This window comes from Aristolochia californica, unplaced genomic scaffold (assembly GCF_029961685.1).
Source record: "Aristolochia californica isolate CCGP_79_NKW_82.1479 unplaced genomic scaffold, dmAriCali1.0.hap1 SCAF_2, whole genome shotgun sequence".
Classification (NCBI taxonomy): Eukaryota; Viridiplantae; Streptophyta; class Magnoliopsida; order Piperales; family Aristolochiaceae; genus Aristolochia; species Aristolochia californica.
This window is the reverse complement of record NW_027181881.1, coordinates 982102-1007961: the sequence shown is the minus strand read 5'-3', so window position 1 is coordinate 1007961 and position 25860 is coordinate 982102. Positions and strand designations below refer to the sequence as shown.

At 35.2% G+C, this 25860-nt stretch overlaps 2 protein-coding genes across 2 annotated transcripts; both read left to right on the top strand.

Annotated features, from left to right (window-relative positions):
• On the top strand, positions 1–1057 carry LOC137957170 (zinc finger protein GIS). The gene has a single exon (XM_068804904.1). The coding sequence runs from the start codon at positions 184–186 to the stop codon at positions 925–927; it is 744 nt and encodes a 247-aa protein (XP_068661005.1). The 5' UTR covers positions 1–183; the 3' UTR covers positions 928–1057.
• Positions 1058–14807: 13750 nt separating this feature from the next.
• Positions 14808–17991, top strand: LOC137956413 (pentatricopeptide repeat-containing protein At2g15630, mitochondrial). Its single transcript, XM_068803897.1, has 2 exons — positions 14808–16860; positions 17945–17991. Exons 1-2 carry the CDS (start codon positions 14967–14969, stop codon positions 17989–17991), a joined length of 1941 nt encoding a protein of 646 aa, XP_068659998.1. The 5' UTR covers positions 14808–14966.
• The last annotated feature ends 7869 nt before the right edge of the window (positions 17992–25860 follow it).

Below are 25860 nucleotides of genomic sequence, written 5' to 3'. Positions count from 1 at the left end.
AAGCCTCATCACCTCTGCTCCCGCCCCTGTCAGCCCCTTACACTCCTTATGAATTGTCCACGCCTTCCCTCCCCTCTCAGGCCACACGCCTCCCTGTGAGATCAACCCACCTCCGTTTTCCCCCTCCTCGACCCTTCTTCCTTCTTCTTCTTCTTCTTCGATTCCTTTCTCCCGTCTGCTGTTATGGAGAAGACGGAGACGGAGACCCATGATTTCATGAACGTGGAATCGTTCTCCCAGCTGCCGTTCATCCGACCTGCACCGGTAAGGGAGAAGCACATTCGTCTGTTCGGGATAGAGTTCGGCCACAAGGGTGAAGAGGACGGCGCCGGGAACGAGATACCTGAGTCCTCCGACACCGTCGTCGGCAGGGACGACGCGAAAGAAGGGCCGCTCAACGAGGAGAACAGCCGGAAGTTCGAGTGTCATTACTGCTGCCGCAACTTTCCCACGTCACAGGCACTCGGCGGCCACCAGAACGCTCACAAGCGAGAGCGCCAGCACGCGAAGCGTGCGCACCTCCAGTCCGCGCTCGCCCACACTGCCCTTCCTGACCATCCAGGACCCCATCTCTTCCTCAATTACCACCGATCTCCAGGCGATTCCTTCAAAATAGGGGCGCGCAGCTACGCCGGCTCAGCCCACTACCCACCATGGACGCCCCAAGCGGCGGCACGGTCTTACACCGGCGCCGGCTCCTACTCGCAGCCCTTCAACGGAAACCCTTTGCCGGGCTTGTGGAGAATCCCTGCCGGGCATCAGAGTGCCCAGGGCTTCAACCACAACCGTTCGTCGCCAGCGGTGGTCCAGCTGCCGTTGTTTGCCGGAGAGGACGTCAAACAAGTTGGTGGCGCTTCAGGCAACCGCCGCATGTATGACTCTACCACCTCGGTACATGACCATGTGAGTTTGGATTTGCATCTGTAATCGCTGGGGGACCGGATAGACATCAAAAAGACAGTTAATCGTCGAGAATTTCTGATCAAATACATGATACATGATCCCTCTTATATAATTTATTTATATATATACATATATATGTATCTATTTTATGATCTCCAATTCCCATTGTGATTTTGGTGGAGAGCTTCTCTTAAAACATTAAACCCAGTACACATTAAACTCATTCTGATCACTAACTTAAAAGCAGAACTATTTTGCAAAAATGATCGTCTTCCTCCTTCGTTCCTGCAGTTGTACATTCATCTGTACGTGTCCTTTCCTTTTCCTCGGCTTTATACTTCAGTGAGCACAGAAACCGAAGAAATTGGTATTCACGTGTGCTTGTCACTAATTTGGCGAGTTCTTCTCTTTTACATTTGCTGCAGAAAGTGAAAACTGAGCGTGTTTCTGTAACTTCAAAACAGGAAACAAACAAAAAAACCAGTACTCATCATCTTCAACTTGAATTAAATTATTAGAAAGAACCCAGTGATAATGCTTTGAAGATGTAATTTTTTCTTTTCAATCCATGCATGGATACGTATTATAAACTTTTTTTTTCCATTCTTGATACTGCAAATTAATAAGCTTACGAATACTTGCACTCATCATCTTCTGGGAACAATATGGAAGAAACCCTTCAGGTATCAATGTACTTTCTACATAATCAGAAAATACTATTTTCAGCACTAAATCTGGTTTTAATCTTTTTTTTTTTTTTTGGTACTATGGAGCAGCGGCCGGAGAAAAAGTAGAATGGTTAGTATTCACTTCCTTCTCAACTGCTAACAGGCTTTTGCAGTGAAAATATAGCATTCGTATCTGTCCACTGGTTATGCTTCAGAAAGGTTTTCCGGCAGCTGCCCTGGCTTTGCCCAACATGTGTCCTCCCTCAGCTCCGTTTACTCGACCTGTTGGGCACTGTGAGGCCAAGAAGTGGATTTAGTGACACAGAATAAAGTTTCCTCAGAGGAAACTTCAAGGGGGAGGTCTCTTGAACAAGACATTTGGCATTACTGTGAATCTGCCCTATATTTTTTTATTTGATTAGATTTCACAATTTAGATGAGCTCAAAAGGAATTTTAAATTGGGAGTTGCTTTAAGCTTTTGATCATTATAACAACTCTTGAAAGAGCATGAAGAAGCTGCCTAGTTGCCTTAAATAATTGTATTATTTCTTGAATATTGAAGTTAATTCATATGTTTCTGCAGTTGGAACATCAATTCCAAGTTTTACTCATTTTTCCTTCATTAAAGAGTTGTTGGAACTTTGGATTTCTCCTGATTTTCCATTTTATCATATCTCTATTTGCTTTTATTAGTTTAAACCATCCATGGCTTTCAATCACCCGGACAACGATGAAGCATGTAAGGAGGCTGCAAGGAAATATTACCGTCTCTCCATTATTTAGCTAGTCAATGTCAATCAATTTATTGGTTAGGATTAACTTCTCAATCTTGATTTTAATCACATTTACAGTGTCTCTTTACACTGAAAAGGAAGCAGGAAAAACAAAACAGAGAGGCATATTTGCTGATTTGAACAAACTGAATTAACTTGGAAGCTATGAGCATATAGCATCTGTTGAAAAACCATTGCAATATTAATCCACACATATAATAATTTTGACATGGGATCTGCATACAAGTCTTATACATGTAGGATTAACCCTGTAAAAAGATATTTCAACAGTCAGTTGGTAAGGCAGTACAAGGTATGTCATTTTTCGCTTTTTGGATTTTTGGAAGCACATGATTTAGGAAAAAAATTAAATCACAAAAAAAGACAACTACATGTTAATCCATACACACTTCATGCATAACTTTGGGTCGTACATGAATGACTAAAAAAATGAAAAGAGATCGTTTGTGTTTTACTGTAAGCGACATCTCAATTGTTGTCAAATGATAGAGATCAGGATAAAGATCGAAATACAAGTACCAAATAAACTCAAACTCAAACTCTAAAAAGTTGTAATCTCTACAGCCACTGTTGTAATTCTATAAATACATATGTCATCATCAATGAAATTCATGACAAACATTATTTTCAATTCCAAAATTCTATATGGTATCAGAGCTCTCGATCGATTATCAGAACTAGCTCGTCGTTGATGGGAATCACCACTGAAGCCGAACCCCGGGCCCGACGTCCACAGCTCTGCTACCTCTCCTACCGTCTTCTTTGATCCAATTCATATCATGTCATCGTTGTCACCCCCTATCACCGGACGAAAACCCTATGCCCCTTCCACGAATTTCTCTTCCTCTTCTTTGTCTCTATTTATCACATTCCCAACAGACGCTCTTGTTGTCACCTTCACCTTCACTGTCGGCGTTGTCTGCTCTACCGACAACCACCCTCGATGGTGCCGCATTAGGCTCCCCCTGCGTCATCTCAACAGAACCATGCCAGGTGACCTATGTCCAAGGAAAAAATAATTTTCCCCCTCGATGCTCATATCCCGCACACATGCGATTAAAAAAAAAACTCATTGCAAAACCTCTTCTCCCCATCTAGACAATGCAATTTCGTCCGCCCTAGTTGATACAGTGTCGTTGCTCTTCCACATATCATTTTCGGACGATGCAATTCCGTCCGCCCCAGTCGCTATTAATGTTGTTAATCTTCCATCTCTTCACTGAACGATGTGATTCCGTCCGCCCCAGTCGCTATTAATGTTGTTAATCTTCCATCTCTTCACTGAACGATGTGATTCCGTCTGCCCCAGTCGCTATCAATGTCGTTAATCTTCCATCTCTTCACCGAACGATGTGATTCCGTCCACCCCAGTCGCTATCAATGTCGTTAATCTTCCATCTCTTCACCGAACGATGCGATTCCGTCCGCCCTAGCCGCCACTAGTGTCGTTGCTCTTTCAAATCTCTTCACTGGACGATGCGTTCTCTCCGACTCTGTCCACCCCAACTACTACCAGTGCCTATACTCTTCCCCTCCTTTAGCTTCCACGAACATGTTTCCTCTTCTTGAAGATCAAGATTGGACTCTCCTCTCGAAGTTCCATCTTGCGGGAACATGATAGAGATAAAGATAATGATCAAAATACAAGTACCAAATAAACTCAAACTCTGAAGAGGTGTAATATCTACAGTCATTATTGTAATTCTATAAATACCTATCTCATCATCAATGAAAATAAAAAAAATATTATTCTCAATTACTAAATTCTATATCAAATACAAGGTATTTCCCGCCCAACGCTAACTCCATTGAAGCCAGCATCAATGAAGTTGCCACCTAGCTGCAACAATTGTCGCAAGAATTGCTAACTTGACTACCACAACGGCACCATTTCATGTTAAAATGTCATTTCTGCTCTCTCTTTTTTAATCATTTTTTCCCATGAGAAGCAAACACAAACTTACTTGTTGTCACCTCATTTCTTTTATTTTCTTTGTGTCTCACTTCTTAAATTTCCCTAGTTGAGAAGTAGACAGACTATAACAGCTAAAACAGAAGGTACCCACTACACTATTATCTATGGATTATGATTTGCTCTCCCATTGTTTATGAAGAACAACAACATCTACTAGCTTTTACAGCAACTTAAAGTACACAACAACGTTAGCAGTGGGAAACATGAATTTTCATTTCCTCAGCAGAAAAGATGAAGGAAAACGACTCGATGAGATTGGCTAACGTTATCCTATTATTACCTTTTGTACCTCACTTGTTCTTTGTGGCCAAAAAGATTTTTCTACAGTGCATTACCCAAGTGTGGCTAAAGTAGGATCACTTGTCCTTCATGAAGATTATGATGTTAAAGCCCTTTTTTTCCTTCTCTCCTTTACTTTTCCGTTTTTCTGAACTTTTTATATAACCTTTTCACTTTGGTCCATTTTCTTTAGATGATTTGAAAGAGTGCTTTACGACACAATCGATTTACATAATACATGCTGCAGATTTGGTTACAGTGGTTGTTAATAAAAAATCTCATGATTAGCCATGAAAAGGAAGAAAAAAAGGATTCATCATTGGTCATTCACAAATTAATTTGCTAAGAACTCCCGTTCACTCTTCCAAATGTGATTGAAATAGACGAACTTCAATGCTAGTCCATGAACTACTAAATCTCCCAACTCCCTGTAATGAGATTGAACCAGGTGAAGAGAAATCCATATTAGAGGACGAAAACAGGAAGGTGGAGCAACGTCGAGGCAAGTTTCGACGGCGTGGGAGAAGTCCTCATCCGTGGAGCAAAAGGCATGCGGAGGGAAATCCTCTAAGCCTTACTCAGAACTCCAGTACAACACCAAAGACGAAAGAGCATTTAAGACGAGATTTGGTAATCCCTCTGATAGTGAAGGAGCATTTTTGCCCTTAATAATGACAAAATAATGAATCTACAGGCATGCTAATCCCTTCAATAAAGCCGAATGATCTGATCTACCAAGTGTCGTGACGTTGAACCCATGTGGCCAACCTTTAGAACTTACCAAGAAAGCGAAGTTAAGCTTGTTATGGAACAATAAATATCCTACCCATCAACAGGCACAACTATGACAAACTGTACCAACTTTTGTCTCTGTGTCGGTGATTATTGAATCATCTCTCAACTGATTTTACAAGTTGAATGTGACAACGTCATTGATTCTTCCTACTTGAACCCAAAATCTGCTCCGTCCCTTCTCCTCACCTATCTCATTCAAAATCCGTCCAGCTAAACTTGTCATGCCCTGATGTTTACTATTTACCCTATTTCACTGTTCCTCGAGATTTCTTGAGTTGCGTTTTTATATGAGACAGAATCAGTATCCGATACTAACGTAGAAAACCCCAAATCTCACGCTGCAACGCTTACAGTGTTACCCAGAAGATGTAAAACACGTCTGGACGAGGTAAGAAACTAAGACATCTTTTTGGGTTTTGTTCTTGAAGAGGGGAGATATCTAACCTAATTGACTAACATTTGTGCTTTAAATCTGCATCAGGGAGAAGCTGAATGGAGCTCTTCCGTTTGGAATTCCTGTTCACTGGCATCTGAAACGCAGCAGAGGGTGCTGTAGATCTCTTGGGAGAGCCTGCTCTTACAGAGTTACTGAAGTCCCATGTAGCTTCCTTCCAGAGTTTCAGTAACGTCTTTTCAGAATTTATGAGGATGGACGATACTGATTACTGCCTTATGCTGACACGCGTATTAAAAAACCCTTTAATCTTTAGTAAACGCACACAAAACCTTAAGTTTGATTCCTTCCTTATGAAAAATTAACCAAGTATATTAATTACATATATAATCTTTACAGAAAGATGGAGAATTTTTACACTACTGACTGTTCGTTTTGTTTGTTGTGATGGTTGCCCAGGAGGTTTCCCCGAGGACTGCGTCTACTGTTTGTTCAAATTAGAAACGAACCAGAAACTAGGGACACTTGGAAGTATACAAAGAGAGTCGTCCTGTCGGAGGCATCCCAAGTTGCTTGTTTTGTTTGAATCAGGTCTGCACCAACCGAACCCCAGTGGTCCCTTGAATACTAAGAGAATCCAAGACGGCTATGCACGAGAAGGAAAAGACCCAGAAAGCTCTTGAGCTTGTTTTTCCTCTTCTGCATGCAAAAATGGAAAAACATTCAACTGTTACTGCACCAGTTAATGATTGTCTGCACCATAAGTGTTTCGGGGTACCGACAATCCCATCAGTCCTACCCGCTATAAACCACAAACTTCATGGCTTCTTCGCCATTTGATCGACCGGATCTCAAGCGTAAATTGAAGAACTGAAAGACAGCAATGAAGGGGAGGGGGGAAGGAGGCCCGGGGAGAAAGAGAGAGAGATCAGAGGTTGAAGAAGAAGAAGGACAAGAAGGGTTGAGGACCACCATGGAGTTAAACCAAAAGAAGGACCACAACCATAGAATGTTGCAGACGAGGAAAGTTAGTTCCCTGGAGTGGTCATTTTCAGAAAAGAAATGCAGGGGGCTAACGTGCACCGTGGAGGGACAGGAACAGGGAAGATTGTAAAAGGAGAGCGACGTGTCGCCCTCGTGGGGTCCCGAGAGTAATACAAGATAGGTGGTGGAGGGGTTTGAGCTTCAATGGCGACGGCGATCTGCATGTCTGGAAGCTGATGAAGGGCTACATCGCCTAATAAATGAAGTAGTAATCTATTAATGATGTGAAGAGAAGAGTTAGATTGATTTGGAAAGACTCGAGAGAGGAAGAGAATGATAAGCAAAAGGGATTAACATTAACTACAGAGAACACTGTTCTTTCTCTCTACCAAATTAGAAAATATTTCCGAAGAATAATTAGTTTTAGGGGATAATTAACGCGAGAAGTGAAAAAAATAAAGTAAAATTTTAATACCAGGTAGGTAATCCTTTTTTTTTAAAGTGTCGGAAAAAAAAAATACATTTAGGCACCATTAGTGTCCCTAGTTGGAAATTTATATCCCAAGAAAAACTAAAAATACCTTTCTTAGGATACATATTTTCAAAAAATCTCACGATAAAATCTTATTAGTGCCTTACTACCAAATTACATGAATTTTTTTAGAAATTTCCAAGGAAAATTAAATAGACCTGTTAGTGCATTTTCTGGGGAAATAAATATAAACTAATAATCAATCTCATATATTACTATACTTATCCAATAAAACTTCAGTAAAATAAAATATCATCAAATACAAAATTGCCATAAAAAATGTCTCTTATTGAAAGTATTACAACATCAATTATCAAATACTTATTCAAAAAAAATTCATACGATTTTCTAACCCATTTTGGTAAGAATTGTATGATTTTCCTAGTAAAATTTTTTGGCTAAAAAAGTGTTTCCCATAAACAAGAGGCAGTGGATATCATTGGAAACATATTTCTATTAAAAATACATTTCCAGTATTTTCTAGAAAAGGCACTTAAATAACATTCAGTAAAGTTTCTATACATGAACTGGGTTAAGAGTGGGTAAACCCATCATGGATTTGAAAATCCGAACCATCCCATCTCATGATTGATTTTCTAGGGGACAATATTTTGTTGAGACATATTTTAGGTTAAGTTTATGTGTGGAGATGAAAAATAATCAATTACGAATTTACATAACTTACTTATATATAATAATGGAATTGGCTTCTAACAACAAAAATATTGTATAGGGATAGGAAAAGTCCTCACCCTAAACCCTAAACCTCATAATAAGGTTAAGGAACATCCAGTGTCACTACTATTGGATCAGGTCAAATTTCCCATTTAAATCACCCCAAGACAATCCCTAATAAAACTAGCTAACCTATTTCAAGCGTTTTCTCTTCAACTTTTCTCATGCCCTAATTAGGATTAAGCTGGGAATGTCAAATTTGCTTGTCTATCCAATTTTTTGTTTATCATTTATTAAAAAATAATAACAATTTTTTTTTCTACCCAATTACAAATTTGGATAATTTTACTCAATTCCTTGTTTAAATGGAATTAAAATATATAAGGGTTATTGCATACCTGATTAACCGACTCAATTATATAAAAGTAATTCGGTAAAGTTTTATTTTATTGAATGGACATTTTGGATGAAACATGATTAAAGTGTTTTTTTCTAATGATTTCATAATATCATTTAAAGATTTTATTATAATTAGAATGACATTCTTCTTAGGCTTATGTCTATATGATAACATGACTTTTACACTTATGGTTTTATAAAATTTTAAATTTTTTTAATTATTTCATTTATTTACCCATGCTATAGTTGGATAAATAGGTAAATAAATGGTATATAAAATAGTTAATTTTACATACCCATAATAGCATATACTAAATATATGAAATAATTTATTCTATTCTGTTAATATACCATTTACACCCTTATTTTTAAGTGTTTTGCACCCAATTTTCTCTACACATTCAAAAGCAGCAATTATAAATTGGGGAATATGGCAAATTTACAATAAGCAAAATGGGGTTTTCAAGAAAAATCTTAGAGCCATTTAAAGAACCAAATTAACTAGAATGATATGGAATAAACTTATACTCTCTTCCCCTTGGTCAAGTTCATCTGCCAGTGGGGGGTGATAAAATGAAGAAAGAATTAGCCAATTAGAAGTGAAATTACGATCCATTTGCATGTTATTAGATTTATATTAATTAATTTAAATTTTTTCATTTTTCATGACAGCCCTCTTCATCTATAACCATTTCGAAGGATGGACAACACACACAAGTGATGGGAATTAAGAATTTAAATTTTGCCCAAAGAAGAAAAATAAGTACTTGGCTTTTCCTTTTGTTTTTTGTTTTTTTTTTTGTTTTGGTTGTTGCTCTCAATCAGGAGCCCAAATTTTGAGTTCATAAGGTTTTAGTGGTTATAAAAACCAGTAGAGCCTTGCACCAAATAAGTTTTATGAATGAAATCACACATACTTGCTTTTGGCATAAGGATGAAGCTCTCTTGGAAATTATTTCCAAAATCAAGGTGCAATTCTCCCTCTTTTCTTTCTTTCTCAACCTTCTCCTTCATCTTTTATTCCTTCCTCTCTAATTTTCTCATTCTCTCTATTTTCAAAAATATTATTGCAGAAAGAAGTTTTTTTTTTTTCAATTTACTGTAGCTCAAACCCTAAAATTAGGGTTTATGTTCTCTCTTACGAATCTTGCTACACTAAATTAAGCATTCTTTTCTCAAAAAAATGGTTAGTTCTTGTTCTCTTTCTTCTTCAACCATTAATCCTTTGTGTTTGGTGATTTGAACCAAATTCGAACAAGCCTAGGCTTTCTAGATTCTTGACCCATTCTATAAACTCAAAATTTTAAATCTTTACTAAACCAAAAGCCCAAAAAATATTATAAATTTATAATGTGAATAATGCATGTCCAAGACTAAATAGTTGGCATTTCATATTTGTGTCTTTATCTAATTTTTTCTTAAACCTTTTCCTAATTTAATCCCTTGTCATCGTACATCACTAACTCAAAGCCAGCCTTTGAATTTGATTTAGGCCAATAGATCAAGAGATGAGTGATCAAGAAGATCTGACAACTGAGATAGTTTACTTCTTAAAGTTTCACTTGACTTGGTTAGGTGAAGTTAAATATTGTCGATTATCATCAAGTTTCTAGCAAACACCAACATAAAAAGAGTGGTTTAAAACATGTGCCAATATAACTTGTGATATCTAGATCCATAGATATACCATGTTTGTGATAAACAACCCTAGTTTTGGATAATGTTCACTACAAGAAAGTTGTTGCACAGTCATCATATTAAGATTTGGATGCTCTCTTAATCTTTCTGAAGTTGCACTGCAATGAATAAAAATATTAAGACTTTCAGACTAATGTTAGTCCCTAACTTAGAAATTACAGTATAATCTTTCAATTCCCTTGTGATGCTCTATGAGTCACTTGTATATTCAATCCACAGATAGGAGCCAAGAGCTCACCCATGGCAAATATGTCACATGAAAGATCCCTAAAAAGGAATAGGTCAGTTGATCAGTACACAAACCCATGCTCATCGTGGATGCTTGCTTGGTGATGAGCAATTTTGGAACCCCAAGCAACATCAGAAAGAGATCTCTAGTCTATGTGAAGGCAGAAAAGGTCTTTTGTTACAATGGACCTTCACATTCTAAATTTTATTGGCTGAGAGAACTCAAGACTTCACAGGTAAGAATGAGGAACGTTCTGTTGTAGGGAGAGGTTGTGTCTTCCCATAAAATGTTTGACATTGCTCTTGACTAATGTCTTAACTTTTGTGTTTGACATTGCTTCTATAAAACTTAGTACATGATGTTTTAGAAATTCAAGGAGATAATAGTCATACCACCGAAAGACTCTGTGATAATTGCGACCAAGTAAGATGATTATGCAGCCATTTTTCCTCAACAATAGTGCATGCAAAGAAGAACATTTCATCCGGTGAAATCACCACATATGCAACTTCAAAAAGATTGTTATTCACCTTTTGCTTCAGACTATAAGGCTAAGGTCTCAACATTGTCAACACTTGATACACTAGCACCCATTTGATTTACTATCCCTTCTCGAACACCCACATAATAAAGTTCACCTGAATTATCACTTTGGATATTTTCCGTTATAGTCTCATAATAGTCACAAACTAAAGATTCTTTATGAGGTTTTGGAGGCTCATTGTTCTGGTCCACTCATTTATTCTTGCATAATAGATTTTCCATGAGTCTCAACTCGAGCTGGCTCATCTACAACAAATCTAGAGGAATTTGAAACGGTCGTGCTTGTTCCTCCTTGGTGATTCAAAATAACAAGCAACAAGCACATCCATCGCCATTGAAATTTACAGGTTTTCTTTCCAGGATCATAGTACACATTATTGCCAAACATAATTGCTTAATCTGAATCCAGATTAAGTTACACATCATGAAAGATTTACAATTTGAAAACTCCTCATTCAACATCAGACATTATTTGAAGTGGAATTTTACCTTGCTGAGTTCCAACTTACGACGCTGCAAAAACTCTAAAATGGAAGGTATTTCTGAGTTACTCGCAGCAATAGCCTGCAAAACAGATAAAATTCTTTCAATGACAACTGGCTTAGTCTTTTATTGTTCTCCTTTTAATATTTATTGCAAAAATCCGGGTCATGAATCCAAGTAACCAATTGAGATACACTAGAGAATAGATGAGATGCACATGGAAATGTCAAGGGTGATCTGGACTCACAATTTTTTTGGGTTCGGTAGAAAGTTAAGTCATCCTAATAAAAGTTTGAAAGCCTGCCAGATAGATGATTGATAAAAGTAGACAATATTGTATCCATCTCATAATCAATTCAACTGTAGAGAGCCATCCACATTGAAATATTCAATATGGAGGGTTTCATCCAATAGATTCATCTATATGTCTGCACAACAAATCACCATGTTAGTCTTGTTCCTATAAAAGTCCAACAAAGTAAACAAAAATCAATCTTTGATATCATTTCACTAGTAGGTCCAGATGTATCCTCCACAACATGCTATGAACAATATCAAATATAAGATTAGGAACCAGAAAAGTTCAACGGTCTCCATACATAATTTCCTCTTGACAACCGGTTTCAATCTTCTCGACATTAACTAGTTGTGATGAAGTGGCAATCCAGTTAAGACCCCCCTTAGTAAGAGTGGAAGTGTTGAAGATATGGGCGTTCGAGGACACAAAAATATGTCATACAAAATAACAACCTTTGCATCCACTTAGTGAACAAGTAGCACATTATCCACCACACTGACAACAATTTGTTTGAATATATCGGCATAGAACCTGCAATTAGGGGTGGCATCAAGCCGATCCAAGCCCAAACGTGCCTATGTTCGAGTCGAACTTGATTTAAATATTTCGAACTCGAACTCGAGCCTAAAATTGTTATCGAGCTCGAGCCCAATAATTTTAACCGAGTTCGAGCCGAGCTTGAGCTTCAATATTCATTTAAAACTTTCCAAAAAATACATGTCTCGAGATCGAGCTCCAACATATATTCAAAACTTTTAAAAAAATACATATCAAATAAATTATATATAAAATTATGCATACATTTTACATAAAATTGGGCATACATTTTACATAAAATAGGCATGACCTCTACATAAAATTGGGTATGACCTCTACTTAAAATTGAACATAAGGATGACATCGAATCTAGCAGAGCCCGAACCTTCCTATGTTCGAGCCGAGTTTGATTTAAATATTTCGAACTCGAGCTCGAGCCTAATAATTTTAACCGAGTTCAAGCTTCAACTTTCATTTAGTACTCTGCATAAAATATATGTCAAATAAATTATATATAAAATTATGCATATATTTAATAAAAAAAAATGATAGGGGAAGTTCGGGATTGAATATCGATAATGGATTAGAACACACCAATATTAATTTTTTTTACCCCAAATGTTGTTTAGCTTATTTTTTAATTTATGAATGTGACCATAAATTTACTATGGCCTCCTTAGTGCCCCTGGTTGAAAATTTATATTCTAGGAAAAACTAGTGACTTACTAGAAAATTACAAAAAATATTTTAAATTTTTTAGGAAAGTTAAATGGACCTCTAGTTGCCTCTTTTATGGAAAAAATAAAAATTAATAATCAATCTAATATATTACTATACTTATCAACAAAGTTTTAATCAAATAAAATGTCAAACACAAAATTGCTATGAAAATTGCTTCATGCTAAAAGTATTACATCATCAACTATCAAATAATTATTCAAAAATTTTATATACAGTGTTTTAGCTCATTTTGGTAAGAAAATCTTACTTAGAAAATTATATGATTTTTTTAATAAGAATTTCCAATTAGAAAAATGTTTTAAAAAATATGAGGCACTAATAGTCCCAAGAAATGTATTTATACTAAAAATGTCTTTTCAACATTTCTTGAAAATACCACTAATATGGCTTCGTTTTTAATAAATTTTTATTACCAATACTACAAATTTTTTTGTATGTCATGAAATTTATCTTTGTGATGTGTCAATTAAATTGAAAGGGTATTCTAGATGAGTATTATTTGCTTAACAATCCATATTAATAACTGAGTCTCAATTAATAGAATTAAGTTCATCTCCTTTACTTACTGCTCCCTACTTTCATCTGGTTTCGATCTTTCGACCCTCACAAGTCACAAAGACTCAATTGTACAAGAAATTTTCAAACTGACAACAAAATTTAAGTACAATGATTTAAGAACATGGCTCAATTGTACAAGAAAATATTAACAAAATATTTCTCGTGTATAAAAATATTTTTTTTATAAAATAGTTTATATTTATTTTCCTCAAATTTCACATTTATTATATTTTTAATTCATTTTAAATAATTTAATATATATTTTAATTTTTTCCTTCACTCTTCTCCTCTTCTTGCTATTTGTTTCCTTTTCCTTTTGTCCTTAAACTCTTATTTATGTTTCTTTCCTTTTTCTCTCTCCTCTTTTTTTTCATTTTTTCCTTTTTTTTATAATTTATAAATAGTTTATATTTATTTTCCTCATTTTCACTTTAATTATTATTTTAATTCATTTAAAAAATTTAAACATATATTTTAATTTTAATTCCACCCCCCCCCCCCCCCCCCCCCCCCCCCCCCTCTTCTCTCGTCTTCGTGCTATTTGTTTCATTTTTTCTTTTGTCTTTCAACTCTTATTTATTTTTCTTTTTTTTTCTCTCTCCTCTTTTTTTTCATTTTCCTTTTTTCTTTTTTTCTTTATATTTTTATAAAAATAGTTTATATTTATTTCCTCATTTTTCACATTAATTATAATTTTAATTCATTTTATTTTTTTAATATATATATATATATATTTCCTTCACTCTTCTCCTCCATTTTTTTCATTTTCCTTTTTTTCTTCCCTTATTTTTATTTATATTTTTATTTATATTTTTATAAAAATAGTTTATATTTATTTCCTCAATTTTCAAATTAATAATAATTTTAATTCATCTAAAAATTTTAAATATAAATTTTTACTTTTTATTTTTTCCTTCAATCTTCTCCTCCATTTTTTTCATTTTCCTTTTTTTCTTCCCTTATTTTTTTATATTTTTATAAAAATAGTTTATATTTATTTCCTCAAATTTCAAATTAATAATAATTTTAATTCATTTAAAAATTTTAAACATATATTTTTATTTTTTATTTTTTCCTTCAATCTTCTCCTCCATTTTTTTCATTTTCCTTTTTTTCCCTTATTTTTTATTTATATATTTATAAAATATTTTATATTTATTTCCTCATTTTTCACATTAATTATAATTATAATTTATTTTAAAATATTAAAAATATTTTTTTATTTTTTTCTTCTCTCTTCTTCTCCTTTTTTCTCATTTTCAGTTTTCCCTTATTTTCACCCTTATTTTTTTCGACCAAAAAAACCCTGCGAACAGTCCGAAGCTGTTCCTGTCCTTCTTGCGCCATTGTTTCGCCGCCCGCGATCAGAAGTCCGAAGCTGTTAGAGCTTCGCTCTGTCGACCAAAAAAAACCCTGCAACTGAAAAGTCCGAAGCTGTTCCTCTCCAGGGCTTTCTTGCGCCATAATTCCGCCGCCCGCTATGAGAAGTCCGAAGCTGTTCGAGCTTCACTCTGTTGCCCTTATCAGGAAGTACGCGACCACTGCAAGCCAAGGTCAGTCGCGCTTGTTTTTCGCTACATGTACGTTTTCGAACGCCTCGGCGGAAACCTTCGAGTCTCTGTCTGCTGCATCTTTGGAAAACAAGGGAGCCCAACTTTCACCAGTAGTAACTTCGGAAGAGATATCTGATATTGAGGATGGCTCCTCATTCGTGCCCTTGGAAAACAAAAATGCGTCCGAAGAGTTACAGAATCAAAATTTTGATCTGTCTCCCTCTCAAATTTCTACCACCATTTTCCGCCTACGCGAATCTCCTGATCGAGTCCTCGACTTGGTACAAGGCTTGGGGTTTCACCGGCTTGATGCGGAAAATCTCAGCCTTGCTGCTGCTGTTATCTCCCGCCTCACATCAGCTCAACCTACTCTAAGCCTTTTGAAGCATATCATCACAGTGAGCAATTTGCCAGTCAGCTCTATCACTGACTCACTTCTAGCTTCTTTCCGTCGTTTGAAATCCCCAAAAACGTATCTCTTTGATCTTTTAATTCGTTCCTTCTGCGAATTGAACATGCCAAAGGAGGCAGTGGAAATACTTTTTCTTTTGAAAAAGAGCCAAATTTTTCCAAAGGTTGATGCTTGCAATGTCTTGTTAAGTCTTCTTCTGAAATGCAATATGAGGGAGGCCGCATGGGCTGTATATGCTGAAATGTTCCGGTTAAAAATTTCATCAACAGTCGTGACTTTCAATATCATGATTAACTTGTTGTGCAAGGAGGGGAAGTTGAAGATCGCCAAAGCGTTTATATCTTACATGGAAGATGTCGGATTTAAGCCCACTGTTGTGACTTTTAATACAATAATTCATGCTTATTGTTTAAAAGGAAAGTTTCAGAAAGCCTTTGAGATGTTTGATCAGATGAAAGAAAAGGGAATAAACCCGGACTCTTACAGTTATGCATCACTGATTGGAGGTCTATGTAAGAATAAACGTCTTGAAGAAGCTTCAGATGTATTCAATAAAATGACTGATGAAGGGTTGGTTCCCACTGCTGTTGTATATAACAATTTAATTGATGGATATTGTAATAAAGGGGATTTAAGGAGTGCTTTTCAGTATAAAGATGAAATGATAGCGAAAGGAATAAATCCAACTATTTATACATTCAATGTGTTGATTCATGCATCTTTCATGGAAGGAAAGACAATTGAGGTGGAGGACTTCATAAAGGAAATGGGTCGAAGAGGGTTGAGCTCTGATGGGGTTACATACAACATTCTAATTAATGGTTACTGCAAGGAGGGGAATGTTAAGAAAGCATTTGAGCTCTTTGGTGAGATGCTAAGAGAAGGGGTTGTACCTACTAAAGTGACCTACACTTCCTTAATTTTCGTCCTTTGCAAACTAAAAAGAGTAAAGGAAGCAGATATCTTGTTTAAAAAAGCTGAGGTTACAGGCTTATTCCCCGATGCTGTGATGTTTAATGCATTGATTGATGGGCACTGTAGCTCTGGTAATATGAAGCGATCATTTATGCTCCTAAAAGAGATGGAGGGCAAGAAGATAAAGCCCGACGAGATTACCTATAATACTCTCATGCGAGGGTTTTGTGTTGTTGGAAAGGCTGAGGAGGCTCGGAAGCTTCTTGATGAGATGAAAAGCAAGGGAATTGAACCCGATTTTGTTACTTATAACACCCTCATTAGTGGGTACAGTCAAAAAGGTGATATGAATGATGCATTTAAGGTGCGGGATGAGATGTTGAGTAGAGGTTATAATCCAACTATTCTTACTTATAATGCACTTATTAAAGGTTTGTGCAAAAATAAGGATGGAGATCATGCCAAGGAGCTTTTGGAAGAAATGGTTTGTAAAGGTATAACTCCTGATGATAGTACTTATATGTCTCTGATTGAGGGACTCGGAGAAGATGCAACTAAAGAAGAGTAATATTTAATGGGTTTGTTTTGGAAATATTATGTGTTATTTGATTTAGGGGATTAGGAAAGTACAGCTCTTTTGAAAAGTTATGACTGTGGAGCTAGGAGGCAATGCCTATGCTCTCTTTCACAGGAAAAGGTTATTAGGAAGAGGATAGCATGCTTGCCATTCCCAATCATTATCATGAGCACCTTGTTCAGACCTACTGGAATATTTGTACCAAAACTTAGACTATGCTTATATTGCTTTCTGAGGCAGGGAACCACATTTAAGTAGAGAGAGAATTGAATTCGATATCTGTGCATGATGTCTGACTCAGTTGCTAAACATTGTGCTCTGTTGGGAAAAATAATAAAAATATGCTGCCAAGCTGGCGAGGCAGTATCATGGTATGGCCACAGGAACATAGATTTCCCAGGTGTTTTATGGATAAGTTTGACTGTCTAAGCTCTGATTCTTCGCAATTTTTGGAACTAGAGTGATTGTTACAACTGAATTTGTTGAAAAGAAGTTATTTTCATCATTTGCTCTCGGTTAAGTTGAAGCCATGAGATACTGAAAAATGAATACTTGTTGCAGTCCTTCACCTGGGTGGAAAAGTACTTGGATTTATGCTCATCTGCGCAGAACTGGAGTTAGATGCATTTAAAAGTAAACAGGAAGAGTGGCTTTCTGTGTAGAACTAGTGTTAGATACATTGAAATGTAAAAAAGAAGAGCATCCTTGCAAGACTCAACTGCAGCCTTTGCTGTTATGTTTGCTGAAATCAACATTTTAACTTCCATTTTGGTTTGTGTAAACCTGTGTTGTTTGGCTATCTGACCTCCAAATCTTTGTTTGATAAACTCTACGAGAAAACAGGGATGAATTTATGCAAGCGATTGAACAGTTTTTTGTATATATTTTGTGTTCTTATTTTAAACAGCAGTATTTGAATATCGAAGAATGTTAAATGTAATGTTTTACTACATTTTCCTAAAATTAATCTGATACTTACCACTTTTCTTGTGCGGTGCAAGGGAAAGTAGAAGAGAGATTTGAAGCATTAAATGCTGACGTATTGTAGATTTCTTTGTTTGGCCAAAGTGTGATTCCTGTGGGAAGAAAGATGGCTGCTTTCAGCTTCATTTCTAAAACAACCAAACTTTTGGGGTCTCCTACTCAGGTAATTTCTTGTTGTGGGTAATGCTCAAATACTTTACCAAGTTTTGTGTAAATATATTGTAGTCATTGTGATTCTTCCCCACTTTGACTAGGCAGCCATATCTGTACCCCCAAGCAAGAGATCCTTAGTAAAGAGAAAAAAAGGAAAACGTATATGGGAACTGATAGACATGTCCATATATAATAATGTCTTCTCGGTTTACTGAAGGGTCAAAAGTTTTTAAGATTGAGAAGAAAAACTATCATCTTCAGTTTGGCCAATGGACTGGATGACAACACCCTGTAATACCTTGGCCTTCACCCGCCTTTATCTTAAGGCCCGCCTGGATAAAGGCTAGGAAGGAATTTGTCTTTCTATGTTGTTAATAGTTTTAGGCTGTATGAGGGTTGGTTCCTTCTTCTTTTTATATTTTTCATTTTTTATGTGTTTTTCGGCTTCCGCATTACTGTTTGAAGAGAGTGAGACAGCACAAGGACAAAAAGACAGCAGTTGACAGAGTCTAGGTACTGCAGGTCCTTGTGATTATTCACCCCTGTTCCATTAGAATAATGTTTTTTATTGAAGAGAAAGGGGAAATGAAAGCTTTCAAAGGGAAGAAAAAGGGGAGAAACATGAGGTAGCAATGCAATGTATCCAGGAACTATGTATCTCTATTGCAGTTTGTGTTTTGCACTTTTTGTGTTTCATATAGATTATCTGGTCTGATGTCATTTCAAGGAGAAAAAGGTGCATTTCTTTCAGAATGGTTTTCATACTTTAAAGAATGAGCAATACTCATGTGGGAATCAAGAGGATGTGCTTATTGCAGTGCGCACTTTGTTGCTTTGGTAAAGGGACATGAGGATGGATGAGGAGACTAGAATGTATAAGATAGCTGCAAGAATCTATCCCTATTATTTTAACAAAAAGAACCTACCATTATTTTGTTTTTTTGAGGGCAATGAAAATGGGAAGCCACCGCTATTGTTGTGAGGGAAGTTCATATATTCTGTAGAGGAGCACAAGAACCATTCTGGTATATGCTGAAATCTTAAACAGGCCTTTTGTGGTACATCTGAGTGATTACTTTGTTGTGTGATTAGATATGCTGTCCTTCTGATTTGAAAAAGTACTACAAGAACGCTTCAGAGAAAAAGAAAAGAGGCACTACAAGTAAAGGTGCACATGTTATGCCAAATTAGCCACAAACATCAATGTTTTCTAAATTGGACAGGCCAATGGACTGGAAATGTGGCTGGTTCTGGTAGAATCAGTTTAACCAGTGGTTGAATTGGTGATGGCATAAATCATATTTAAACTGTATTATAATTTTCTGTATTACCATTTCTAAAAAATGATTTGGATGTCTTATATTGAAAACATAAAACCAATAAAAGTAGACAGCTGTACTTCCACTTGTCTGGATAGAGGGGAGGGAGGAGAAGGGTGTTGCCCCTCTCTTCTACCCTGTATTTGCATAGGTGAAGAAGGCTCTCCCCTTTCCCCAGTAGTGTTGAATCGGGAGGGTGGGACCCTCTCTCTTTTGTATGGAAAGAAGAGGGAAGAGAGGGTCCCTTTCCCTCTATTTTTCTGTTGGAAAACGGACAGAAACCTCCTCTCCTCCTTGTCAAAAACAGTGGGGAGAGGGGTACCACCCCTTTGACCCCCTCTACTTCTTCATGGGCCCGGGGATCGCTTACCTCCCTTGCACAGAATGATGGGGGAAGGGCAGGTTTGACTGACTAGGGTAATTTGGAAGTTCAGTGGGTGAACCGTTCCATGCGGGTCAGGGTTCCTGTAGAACCAGTTCAATTGCCTGCCCTAGTATGGTTTTGACAACATTGTTATAAGTGTAAGGTAGTTACTTCTATTTTTAAGAGATAAAGCATTTATTTTTTTGCTTATGTCAGCTACTACAAGCACTTTAATTTGAAGAAAGGGTTTGTTTTTTTCTTAAATGTTCATACAGGCACAATATGTGCTTATGGTGTGACTAGCAGTGGAAAGACACATACCATGCACGTGAGTTTTCTTACTCTACTCATATTATTTTTTTGCTTGCATTAGAAAAAAGAGTTTTATCTAATGAAGTGTGTTATTCAATTTTAATTGTACCCCGTTGCTCTCTAAAAAACTCTTTATCTACCATTTAAAAGAATTTTCTGGAAAACGACTCAATCTACTTTGGTGAGTCTTCAATTCTTCCTGGTAGCCTTTTCTCCAGGTCTCCTTCATTCCACATTCTCATATACTCAGTCCACTTTTGAGACTCCTTTAAAATACACAATGTTGTCAATATTTTGACTGTATATTCGATTTTTCATTCTACTGGTGTTCTTTATTTTTTGTTTTCAGTTGGTTAGTGTTCCTTGATATGTATCCAAGGTCAATTGGGGATGCAATTGGTTCTTTGTCTGCCTATTTTTTTTATGAAGAGCAAGCATATTCCTTTATTTTTAAATGTCAGTATCTTGCATATTCCTTTTTTTTGAAATGTCAGTATCTTCCATATTCCTTTTTTTTTGAAATGTCAGTATCTTGCATATTCCTGAGTATGGAAGTCTACTCCTTCAGGTCTTCATGCAAAACAGCTTTTGTTGGGACTTGGAAATGGCTTCTGTGCTAGCAAGTGCTAACCTCCAAATGCAACTGAAATCATCTCATGGGCAGATTTATGATTCTTCTCCATTGCCTAAATTCCTATCTATGTAACAAAGTATTGTGCATAATTCTGTCAAACCTTTACAGTCTCCATGGACATGATTGATAATTTTGTTTTTGTATACATTTTACAAATGGCAGGGGGATCAGAGATCACCAGGGATTATACCCTTGGCTGTGAAGGATGCATTCTGTATTATACAGGACGTAGAGTGGGTGAATATGTTAGTTTTTTATTATTTTTGTATGTTCCAAATATCCTGATAACTGAAAATATGATGCTTCAGACTCCTAGTCGCGAGTTTCTTCTTTGAGTATCATATTTAGAGATATATAATGAGGTTAGTTTCTCCTTTTCATTCTCAAAAAATCATTTGTCAAGTCAAACATTGTTTTTGTTTCTGAATTCTGATCACATGTGTACCCGTAACCTTGACATGTATATATCATAGCATTATTCACAGATTTCACATAAAATCAATTTGCAGTTTATTTTTTTTGCTGAACTTTCTATCTTTGCTGGGCATGAAAGCCACCTGACTTTAGTCATCATCATGTTTTTTGCTTGTGTCTTAGATTTCCTTGTGAATGCCTTTATTCGTAATTTGTATCCTTCTTATTATCTTTTTACTTCAATATTGTTTCAGGTTGTGAATGACTTGCTTAATCCTACTGGTCAGAATCTAAGAATCAGAGAGGATAATCAGGTACTCGTGTTACATTTGCTAAAACCTTAATGCATTTGAATATAAACTCTTTTCTGTTAAGAATGATATAGCTCAATTGTTTACTTGTTTTATACTTAATTTATGTAATAAATTCTTCTTTGAATTAGTTCTTGAATTAGGGCATGTCGCTTATTGTGGTTTTTTTTTCTTTTGTGGAATTTCTCGTTGTCTTGCTTTGCCTTAATAGGGGAGAATCATCTATGTTCTAACTATTATAGTTGTTGGTAGGGAACATTTGTTGAAGACATAAAGGAGGAGATTGTGTTCTCCTGCCCATGCTTTATCCCTGATTGCAGCTGGTGAAGGTACAATTATGAACAATTTTTTATCTTTTCCTCTGTGTATCCTCAATGAAGTGTTCTCTGTAATTCTCATTTTGGAATTAATATCCTGTTTGGACATTCCAAGATCAGCCTATATTTAACTGATTCTTAAGGTACTCTCTCATGCCAACTCCTTGCAGTGCGAAACTCCATTTCTGATTCTCTTCAGACTCTTTTTAGTTTTTCAGTGGTCCTTCCCTGTCTGTTGTCTTCTGTTTCCTTGATTGAAATCCTGTTGAGTAAAAAAAAGTAGAAAATCTTGCATGATTTCTCATCATTGAAGATGTGTTCCCAACATCTTGTCAGAGGTGAACCAATTATATCTTCTGTTTAACCAATTTGTTTTCCGGCTACTCTCCTTTGTATTCTTTGTCCTTTTCTTAGGAAAGCTTTGTATTCTTTACCCTTTTTCTTGATATATTCATAGTTTTTCAATAGCATATGTAATTATTCTCTGTATATCTTTTGACTGTATTGGTGAAGTTCTTCTAGAGTCAAAATAGGATAAGAGGTTTGAAACCCTAATGATATCAAACGATCTTACTGTTTTTTGGAAGTTAATAAGTAAATGACTTTAAAGAAGTCTTTTAACTCCTCTTTGAATATATTAAGTAATGTTTCACGTAATGATAGGGGAAAAGATTATATTTACCTTTTCAAAAAAATGTATTAAGAGAGAATTCTCAGAGGAGAAAAGGTAAAATAAAACAAAAAAAGGTACAACCAGTCGAATATAGCCGATGGAATGTCAATACCAAATTTTCTACTATAAAAAGTTCATATTATCATACTAATGGAGGTCTCTTTGTCTTTTTATACGTCAAAGTTAGATTAACTTACAGAATTAGCAGTAGAGGCATGTAGGTTTTGGTGATATTTCTGGGAATGTAGGTATTAGTTGAAGCCCAGGTCTGTTGAAAACTATGGTATGTTATTGGGGTATGTGCACAATTAACCATGGGGGTAAAAAGCACTGTATGTGCACTAAATTACTGATCTTTTCAATTTGGTATGTTATGTAAATAATGGTGTTTCATTAATAATTACTCTGGGGATTGGGCCTTTGGTTCAAAACCAGCATGGGGGCTTTCTAGTGCATGGTCTTGGGTTCAAGTTGCACTAGGGTGAGGGGTTCAATTTTTTTATTTTTTTTGACAAGAGATAACTCTACTAATCGAAGGGGGATTTTTGGTTAATTACATAGAAATGAATATTTCTTTCTCCTATCTTTGTCCCTTTCGTATTCACTTGAACATGTTTGCATTTTTTGTCATCATGGTCTTTTTTTGTTATCAAGTATTGTATTGGTAATGACCGTGCATGCAATTGTTTTTTGTATTTGTGTCTTTTGTTCTAGAGATATGTATGGTAAAGGACCCAGTCACTGATGATCTCACCTGTTTAATTCATTTGAGTCAACTTTTTTTATTGGAAGCCCTCTCTCTCTGCTTTTTTGTATGTCCAATATCTCTTCTTCTATTTCCACTCTTTTGATGTGATATCCTGCTAATAAATTATTGTCAGACCATGCAAGTAAAATATTTTAGTTGCTGGTACATGTTTCGTTGGTAATGTTTTTTTTTTTTTTTTTGAGATTCTTTCTCTCCCTGCTTTTTTATACTTCAACTTTCTTCTCCTGTTTCTTCTCTGATGTGATATCCTGCCAATCAATTATTGTCACACCATGCAAGTAAACTATTTTAGTTACTGGTACATGTTTTGTTGGTAATGCTCAAAAAAAGAAATGGGTTTTTTTGTTGAATAGGTTCAATGGAATTTTTATGCAAGATGAGGTGTGATTTTAATTGTCGTATGCGAATATCAGTTAATTACTGGAATTAGAAAGAGAACGGAAGAAAATAGAGAGAAAGAAAGAAGAATTGGAAATGAGAAATAGGGGAATTGAAAAGAATAATTTAGAAGAAGAAGAATAGGGAAAAATAGAGAAGAAAGAAGGAATTAGAAGGAGAACGGAAGAAAATAGAGAGAAAGAAAGAAGAATTGGAAATGAGAAATAGGGGAATTGAAAAGAATAATTTAGAAGAAGAAGAATAGGGAAAAATAGAGAAGAAAGAAGAGGGGAAGAAGAAAGGGGAAGGAGAGATGGAGAGACCAGAAACAGGGAGATTTTAATAATTCAACATCTTGTTACAGCCTATAAATAACAAATTATAAAAATAATTTGAACCATATTTGATGGGTGGCATGTGTCCCCACCAGTTTTTATGAAGCAATCTTCAACCATACTTAAATAAGCAAGAACTTAATCTTGTCAGAGCCTAATTCCCCTTCCAATGTTTATATCAGCCTTTTTGTTATATATATAACTCTTCTTTCAAAATCATTTCATTTATCTACATGAACTTCATATTCAAATTGGGTGTTAGTGTGGACGAGTTCATGTGCACCGGAAAACAGTTTCCAGTGTTAGTGCCCCAAAATGAGAAAAATATGAAAATTAAGAGAATTAGTAACTTGTAATAGTATACTTAATTTAAAAATAATAACATTAAATTAGGTAAAACAAATATTATTATTACATGAATAACTAATTTAATGTATAACTAAAATATATTAATATACTAATTAATTGAATTATATATTATATTAGTTAATGATTATTGTACATTAATACAATAATTATGTGAGCCAATTAACTATGTACATGATTAATTATAAAAAAATAAATTAATAACGTTAAAAATATCTTAAACGAATATAATAAGTTTAGTTTTTAATTTATTGATAATATATGGTATACTTTAATATAAAAAAGGCATGATTAAACAGGAAAAATCTATCAAATGCTAACTTTAACACTATATATTTTTACATATTATTAATTAACTTATTTATCCATTAAATTTAAAACCATTGATTTTATTAATTATAAAAACGAGTTAATTAAACCAAAATAATTGATCAAATAATTGAATTAACAATATTTTAATTACCACTATTAAATCACTAATACAATGGAGTAATTAAAAAATAAAAATAATTAATTAATAAATAAGTATTTTATTAATAACAAAGATTCTTTACATGGTATTAATTAATAACATATTTCTAAAAAAATAAAAATAATTAATTAATCAAATGCATGCTTTAACTATATTTTTTTTTACCATACTTAAATATCAAGTTTAATATAGTAATAAAATTTAACTAAAATATTAAATAAATAAATATACAACTTTATTAATAACCTAAATGAAAGATTATTCAAATAACAAATTCGTGACTTTAATATTAAAATCATCCAAGTTACAAGTTTAGTACATATGAACGACACATGTTCAAAAGCAATAAGATACAACTATCATTTATCATTCCACATAGAAGTCGTTATGACATCTTGAAATTGTGCGGTTCTAGTGGATTTTAATGCACGCCGCCTATGAAACTTTGTTACTTGGCTACCCTCATCTTCAAGACCATTGCCATTGTCGTTGTCTGTATCATATGGTTGTGCAGTTTGTTGTCTTCTTATAACCATTTATAATCTAAATCCAAGATGGTCCTTATGGAAAAATTTTTATCAGACAACCTTTACCTGTCACGAAAACACAAAAAAAAAAAAATAGAATATCATGTAGTGGATATGTGTAACACCCGAATCTCCTCACCACATGGAAAAAACATTCTATTGCACTTCAAAAATTTTCAACTACATTCTAAAATATTTCAAAATTAATCAAACTAATTTCATTACTACAGATGTACTAAACAATGCAAAAACACACACATAAGTCCAAATTTATCGAACACCCTGGTAGAGAGCCCCATATGACTTCGCAATCACTACGAATTGTACCTCGTCAGTGATGGGAGTCGGGTTTTGTTGGCTAATGGACGTCTGTGTGGGCAACTCAATCGTGTTTGAACTGGATTAAACACCCGAAACTCTAAACCTTAATTGAGAACCTTAAAAAAAACCTTAATAAACCTTAAACCCTAAACCCTAGACCCCCTAAACCTTATAAGCCCTAAACCCTAATTCCAAAACTTAAACAAAAAACCCTAGACCTTAAAAACATCATGAAAGCCCCAAAACCTAAACCCTATTACCTAATAAA